The sequence below is a fragment of the Punica granatum genome, chromosome 1 (assembly GCF_007655135.1).
Source record: "Punica granatum isolate Tunisia-2019 chromosome 1, ASM765513v2, whole genome shotgun sequence".
Lineage (NCBI taxonomy): Eukaryota > Viridiplantae > Streptophyta > Magnoliopsida > Myrtales > Lythraceae > Punica > Punica granatum.
In genome coordinates this window covers 8,019,790-8,027,293 of record NC_045127.1, presented here as the reverse complement: position 1 = coordinate 8,027,293, position 7,504 = coordinate 8,019,790, and the positions used below count along the sequence as shown (strand labels likewise).

The 7,504-nt window shown below is 39.7% G+C and overlaps 2 protein-coding genes across 2 annotated transcripts; one reads left to right on the top strand and one right to left on the bottom strand.

The window, feature by feature from the left end:
• Nucleotides 1–91: 91 nt before the first annotated feature.
• LOC116202740 (uncharacterized mitochondrial protein AtMg00860-like) lies at nucleotides 92–940 on the bottom strand. The gene is made up of 3 exons (XM_031534349.1): nucleotides 491–940; nucleotides 255–332; nucleotides 92–109 (listed from the first exon to the last, which is right to left on the bottom strand). The coding sequence occupies exons 1-3, from the start codon at nucleotides 938–940 to the stop codon at nucleotides 92–94; spliced, it is 546 nt and encodes a 181-aa protein (XP_031390209.1).
• A 4,875-nt stretch (nucleotides 941–5,815) lies between these two features.
• Nucleotides 5,816–7,371, top strand: LOC116202731 (cytochrome P450 82A1-like). Its single transcript, XM_031534341.1, has 3 exons — nucleotides 5,816–6,530; nucleotides 6,792–6,872; nucleotides 7,256–7,371. The coding sequence occupies exons 1-3, from the start codon at nucleotides 5,816–5,818 to the stop codon at nucleotides 7,369–7,371; spliced, it is 912 nt and encodes a 303-aa protein (XP_031390201.1).
• The last annotated feature ends 133 nt before the right edge of the window (nucleotides 7,372–7,504 follow it).

Sequence of the window (7,504 nt, the reverse complement as noted above, 5' to 3'; positions counted from 1 at the left end):
CATATGGTCGGCCAAAAATACGAGCCTTGCACTAACTATAATGTCCGATCTCGCCCAATATGGCCTTCTCCATGCAACTCCTTAATAATCTTCAAACGGAGGCTGCAATCTGGGATACACAATTGGTTGCCCTTGAACAGAAACCATTGTGCAACAAAAATTGTAATTTCTCTCCAGCACGAACTTTCCCCAAAACATTAGAGAAATACAAGATCAGTCTCAAGCAAATCACGAAGACATTCAAAACTAGGTACCTCTATACGCAGGCTGACCAAGAAATTGGTCCTGCGGCTCAATGCATCAGCCAACCGATTTGTCACCCCCGACTTGTGCTTCAACACGAAGGTAAAACGCTGTAAATAAGCAATCTATGAGGCATGCCGTGGGGACACCTTATCTTGGCGGTGAAGGTGTTTTAACGCATCGTGGTCAGTATAAGCACAAACTCTCGATGAAATAAATAATGCCGCCAATGCTTGACTACTTGTACCACTGCGTAAATCTCCACATCATAGGTGTTGTACTTCAACTTAGCCCCGAACAGCTTCTTACTAAGATATGCGACATGCCTATTGTTTTGGCTTAAAACTGCTCCAATGCTCACTTTAGAAGCATCACTATGTAACTCAAAGGGTTGGGCAAAATCAGGCAAGACTAATATTGGGGGGGTCGTAAGTCGCATTTTTATAAGCTGGAACGACATCTCCGCTTCTTCCGTCCACGCAAACTTTCCACCCTTCATACAATCTGTTATAGGCGCCATAATTGTGCTGAAGTGAGGGATGAAAAGCCTATAGAAGGAAGTAAGTCCATGGAAGCTGCGAACTTCAGTAATTGTCTTCGGTTGTAGCCATTGCTTCACCACTTCGATCCTGGACTCATCTACCTTCAATCCATCGCCGGAGACCACATATCCAAGGAATAAGACCTTCGATGCCATGAATACACACTTCTTAAGGGCAGCATAGAATTTCACCCTACAAAGTACACACAGAACTGCTCGCAGATGGTAGAGATGCTCTGCTTTGTTAGCACTATAAATCAAAATATTATCGAAATAAATGACAACACTTGCCGATGAATGGTCGCAAGGCTTGATTTATCACACGCATAAAAGTGCTTGGTCCATTAGACAGCCCAAAATGCATCACCATCCACTCATACAACCCTTCCCGTGTCTTTTAAGCTGTTTTCCACTCGTTGCTGGGCCTTATACGAATCTGATGGTATCCACTCTTCAAATCCAATTTCGTAAACACCGTTGCACCACTTACCCGAAATTTCAGCAGAATTTTCCCTAAATTTCCTCGATATCCATTATCACATAGCTACTCATATAAAACCTGCTTTCCATAAATTCCCAAAAATATATATATAACAAATCCAACAAGCTCTAATATATATAATCTCAAAAGAGAGTAATTTTCTTTTCTCAACCACATCACTAAAGCAAACTAAACAAAAATTTTTAGGTCGTAACATATTCAAATACATTATATACAAAAAGAATACTTATCAAATAACTAAGATCCCTACCTAGTCCTCCGAGCTGATCCCCTATGTAAAAAAAAATTCTCCTAGCTCATCTGAAAAATATATGCAGGGTGTGAGTTGCATCTCAATGAGTACTATACTTCAAAGTAAAATGAATTTATATTAAGTAATAAATATATTTTTAAACAACCAAATATTCAAATAATAATACAATCACGTTTAATCCAACTATCAGCTCACCCGCACACATATACACTATATATATACAAACTATAATAATGATTATATCCAATATAGTAACTAAATTTAAGTTCTACTAACAAATACACACAACTCTTCCAACCATTTCTCTAATATCCAATATCGGACAAACATCAAATATCCATTCATTGAGCGTTTCATAACAAATCACTACACAATTACTTGACGGATCAAGCTTTAGCAACAACACGACTTTCACAGAATAACTTCAGACAAGTTCAACAATCATCACATCTTCAGTAATCAGACCAAACAAATAATATACAACACAACCAATCAATATAGCCATAGGGTTGCATTTCCTTGCGATAAGTTAGGACAATACCGTGATCCCGCACATCTCATTGAGGCCCTTTTTCTATTCCATCGGGTCTAGCGGCCGTTTGAGCCCCATTTTCCATTCCGCTAGGTCCAGCGACCATTTGGGCCCCATTTTCTATTCCGCCGGGTCCAGCGGTCCCATGGCTATAATCAAGCAATATCAATATACACAAGCTCATCCCAAATCACATTACAATGGTATCACACTATCATCACATATGTCATAAACAAAATACATATACAATCACACCGCATATCTCAAATCAAAATGAAACATAAAAGGGCAATATCTCTCAAATCATTTCATACAACATAGCAAGACCGATTCCTTAATCTAACTATCACAATATTCTTCTTAAATAATTTATTTAACTATAATACATCATTTTAAAAGCGAATAGAATACTCACAGACAACTCCAAGAAAAATAGCTCATTGGTTCGAGCCTTCAGAGTGCGAGAATTCAGTCTCCTTGATCCCTATGATTTGTAGACATAAATTTAGAGAATAATTAACACGGCACCATTGCGAAACTTTCAATACTTCCCACGAACTCCTTTACAACCCATTGTCTCAATACAATGCAAAATTTCTTATTTCATATTCATTTTGTCTTATAACTCTCTCATCTTTGTTCAAACACCACTTAAAATAATCTCCATTTGACACCTTCATTAAACAGAGGATTTCACATTGATCGTTAATAGGATAATTCAATCAATAAAGAACTGAATTCATCAGAAAGATATGATCAAACAAAGCAAAAGCTCAACAACACGTTATGACTAAATTTTGCCCCTTCTCGTTAAGCCGAACCCTAAACCTTCCTCTAATCATTTAACAAAAATTCAGCACCTTTAAAACGAATTTTCCGGTCCAAAAGTCCAGATGTTCGTAAAATAACATAACTTGAGAAGACAAAAATCGACTTAACAAACAACAAAATCAGATATGACTAGCAAGGAAGATGGAGCTTAAAGAACATGAAAGTGATCAGTTTTGGACTTGAGGAAAGAAAATTCGATAAAACCCACACATTAATATCACTATTTCAAAAAAATCTCGAAAATTTATCTAAAATAGTAGATTCAGACATGAATCTGTACGAACAAAAATCACTGCAATCCGATGTCAGATTGAGCCTGACAAGCCTCCCGAAGTTGCTGGTGCAGGCTGTTACAAAACATTCTCGGACTGTGCGATAGCCTAACTTCGGGGATTTGGTTCTCTCTCTATAAAACTCTGAATACCACAATCTTGGAGTCTCTGGAAAGCTTATAGTGTGGGCTATGTTTTAGAAACAAACGGTGTGTTAAAACATGAAGAAATCAGTTCAAAAATGCAGGTCAAAGTTGACGTTTCGTTATGATTTTCAGAAATTTGAAATCGCAATAACTTTCAAATCGTATAATGAAATCCAATTCCGTACAAAGCCACACCATTCAAATGATCAGAGGAGCCTAAACATATCAAATTTTCGAACTAATAACATCTACACATCAAGCTGCCATTAACGAGCCTCAACCAAGCTTTCTCCCATTTCCCAAATTCAATACTGCAACATCAAGCTAGAGCGAAGGAAAACCTGCTCAATCTGCATCCAGACCAATCAATAGAAACGTCTAAGGTAAGGAGAATAAACTTATTTCAAGAACCCATGCCTCGCTTTCTCTTTCTCCTCCCTCTGTTCAATTCCTACCTGCTCCAGTCTTCATTTAGGTAAGAAAGATAACGGAGCTCAAACTCGGTTTGGAGCTCCCTGAAGCTGTTCCTCTTTTCCCATTCCTCTTCAGTTTGCTCAGCCCTCTCTCTCTCTCTCTTTTCCCCCCGTATGCTCTGTTTCCTCTGTTTTCTTTTTTATTTCAGCTGAACAAACAGAAAAGAGGAAAAAAAGAAGAAGGGAAAGGCGGTGGAGATGGGGTGCTTGGGGGGAATGAGGGCCACATGGGCCCCTTTTCTACCCCTCTAATTTATTTTTTTTCGGGTCTCATAGTTTTACAGTCACAATAGGGGAAGATCTATAGTGTAATCAGTTGCACTATACAATTAAAGTAAATTACTTAAATTGGTAGTAATAAGGGCCCGTTTGGGTTTTAAAATTTTTTTTAACTCTATTGCACTTAATTCAACTTATCTTCAAAACAAAATTATTACTGTTTCCTTCTTTTTTTCAATTTTTTTAATTATTCAATTCAATTTTTAATAATAAATTATCTCAATTATTCATTACTTTTTTTTTTCAAAATTCAACAACACAATCATTACTTTCTCTCAACTATTCATTACTTTTTTACGCTTTTTCTCATAATTCAACAACACAATCATTACAAACCAATTAAAACAAAAACTCAACTCTATTCAACGCTAAAACCAAACACAACCTAAGTTTTAATAAATTGCGAACAAAGAAAGTAAAGTAAAAAAATTCAAAATAAATTACATAAGTCTCGAAATAATTGACACAGATTTCGCTTGAGTTTACTCAATATTCAGTAAAATATTTAATTTTTATTTATATTTTTAGTAATTTATTGGTGCAATTATTTTTGTGGATTCTACCCTACAATCTCCCCAATTAATTGCTTTTTCCTGAATATTTGCAGAATCGAAACGTGGGGTCTCTTTTTTCTGTCGTCGTCGTCTCTCTATATGTAGGATCCATCCTATCATTATCATTATCGAGAGAAAATTAAGGCACATATATATTGTGGTCCAAAGCGCAAATCATCGTTGGATTTCATGAGTGGGTTATTTCCTCTGGTCTGGAATCATTATTCCTCGGTGCAAATATCCAATTCCAGAGGACAAATTTTGTCTCATTACAAGAATCGTTCAGTGAAAAAGCACCGAGTCTCCATCATTAGAACCTAACCTGAGCACAAGAATCAACACTTTACAATGGCATGAAATATGTTACAGATTGGATCAGTTACTGATGAATCTCAACCATGTGTCTGTCTTTGAACTGAAGTCAAGTAGTTAAGGTTGTCTGTCTTGTGTTGTAGTTAACAATAACTTACGAGTGAAGTTAGACAGTTTCTGTTTTCTGAATTTCAATTGTTAACTGTAGGGAGCAATTATTTTCTGTTGTTTTATGGTCTTATAAGTAAGAAGGGTCGATGGTGTATGTAAGTGCACAAGCAGTAAATGAAGATTTCCCCCCTTCATGTCCTTTCTACTTCTCTCGTTGTTCTTTTGTTTGACGCTCTGCAAAACTTGCAGACGTGAGAAATCATTGTGAATGTGAGTGAAACACTGAGAGTGATTGAAGTTAAAGAAGTAACAAAATATTTATAACATAATTTCATTGAACCGAGATATGATGTTGACGGATTGGACTATTAGTTAGCCGTTATATCAGGAATGGAAGCACCAAAATCTTGTAGTCTTCTTTCTGGCTACAATGTTCAACACTTGTAGCAATCCTTCCTCAGACATTCAAGTGCCCCGTTCTGACTTTTCTTGGCAACTTCATAATAGTATATAACAGTATAGTGATTATACGTACATTAAAAGCCCTTCTTCTCCACTCTCTATTGCCTGATCTGATCAATTGGTGGAGGCTGTAATCATCAAAAAGAACAGTCTCATAATTCATGGAGGTTTCAGCTCCTCTCTCTCCCTCAGCACCGACCCTTTTCATCACTTTCTTTGCCGTAGTCATGTCAATCCTTTACATTATAACAAGTCTTACTACTAGGAAAATGACAGCAAGAAGCAATCAGCCGGGGGCACGAAAATGGTCCCTGATGCGGGCGGTACATGGCCCTTGCTTGGTCATCTCCACCTCTTGGGCGGTCCCCTACCTGCCCACTTTGTCCTGGCCCAGATGGCTGACAAGTACAGCCCGATCTTCACCAGCAGGTTGGGCCTCTGCTCTGCTGTGGTGGTGATTACGTGGGAACTTGCCAAGGACTGCCTCACCACCAGTGACTGGGCCTTCGCCACTTGGCCCAAGTCTGTAAGCACGGAGATCATGACCTACAACTATGCGATGGTCGGCTTCAACCCATACAGCCCGTACTGGCGCCATGTGCGAAAGATTTTGACCCTCAAGCTTCTTTCCAACCAACAGATTGGGCTTCTCAGGCTAGTCCGTGAGTCCAAGGTCAGCTCGATCAGGGACCTAAATGAGGAATACCAGAGCAAGAACATAAATTACAGTAGCACCAGTGCACCGATGACTGGTGGAGCTTTATTAGTGGACATGAAAAAGTGGTTCACGGACATAAGTGTGAACATAATGTTAAGGACGATTTTCGGGAGGCGACTTAATAATCATGGTGAAGCCGACAAGGAGAGAGAGGTCTCGAGAAAGTACATGAAGCTCATAAGGAGATTTGTGGTGGCTGATGGGCTCCAGCTCCTGAGGTGGCTCGACTTGGGTGGCCACGGGAAGGACATGTTCCGAGGAGCTCAACCAGATGGTGCAACGGTGGTTGGACGAGCACAAGGTTCGGAGGAACTTGAACACTGGTGAAGAAAAGAGTGAGCAGGATTTCATGGATGCTCTATTATCTATCCATGAAGATGATGGCGAGATGGCAGTTGCGACTCTGATACTATGAACAAAGCTACATGCATGGTAAAAAATAATACGCATATATATCATTTTCTTGGTAAAACATAAACGATGTGAAGAGCAAACACAACATTCTCTTGTGTCTGTGTCCGTGCAATATGTGAGTGTAATATTGCATACATATTTGCTGTAGGCAATGATTTTAGCTGGCTCAGACACTACAACAGTAACCATGACATGGGCAAGAACTTGACATCCAGATCGGGAGGGACAGGCAAGTGAATGAATCGGACCTCAACAACCTATCTAACCTCCATGCTGTCATCAAGGAAACCATAAAGGCTCTACCCTGCCGCGGCCCAATCCCTCCCTCATAAGGCCATGGAGGATTGTAATGTCTTGGGGTACGTCATCTCGAAGAGAACCCAACTTATACTGAACCTAATTAAGATATAGCATGACCCACGTGTTTGGCCCAACCCGTCCAAGTTCAGCCCTGAGAGGTTCCTGACCACCCACAAGGACATTGATGTTAGGGGACAAAACTTCGAGCTCATACCTTTTGGGAGCGGGAGGAGGATGTGCGCTGGAACCTCACTAGCCCTCCAAGTGGTAGGCCTTGCCGTCGCTTCATTTCTTCATGCTTTCGATGTTCAGACGCCGGGGATGGAGCAGTTGACATGGAGGAAGCTGTGGAGCTGACCAATCTCAAGGCCACCCCTCTCGAAGTTCTCGCCACTCCTCGTGTTCCGAGACATGTGTATAATCTGTAATCAGTAGTGGCATTACAAATCATCGCGGGACATGTCTGCCCAAGACTCTTGGGCAGATGAATCATTCCCAAGCTACTGTGGTTATTTCATGCTGGAGATCAATGATAACCATTTATCGCTGTGCTTGCTGTAC

Excerpts from the sequence above, each read along its gene's own strand:
- LOC116202740 (XM_031534349.1), bottom strand. The coding sequence starts at position 940 with ATGGCATCGAAGGTCTTATTCCTTGGATATGTGGTCTCCGGCGATGGA. Across the intron at positions 333-490 it reads ATGTGGAGATTTACGCAGTG|CACAAGTCGGGGGTGACAAA; the intron begins GTACAAGTAGTC and ends TTCGTGTTGAAG.
- LOC116202731 (XM_031534341.1), top strand. The coding sequence starts at position 5,816 with ATGGTCCCTGATGCGGGCGGTACATGGCCCTTGCTTGGTCATCTCCAC. Across the intron at positions 6,531-6,791 it reads GGTGGTTGGACGAGCACAAG|GCAATGATTTTAGCTGGCTC; the intron begins GTTCGGAGGAAC and ends TATTTGCTGTAG. Across the intron at positions 6,873-7,255 it reads ATCCAGATCGGGAGGGACAG|ACGCCGGGGATGGAGCAGTT; the intron begins GCAAGTGAATGA and ends TTCGATGTTCAG.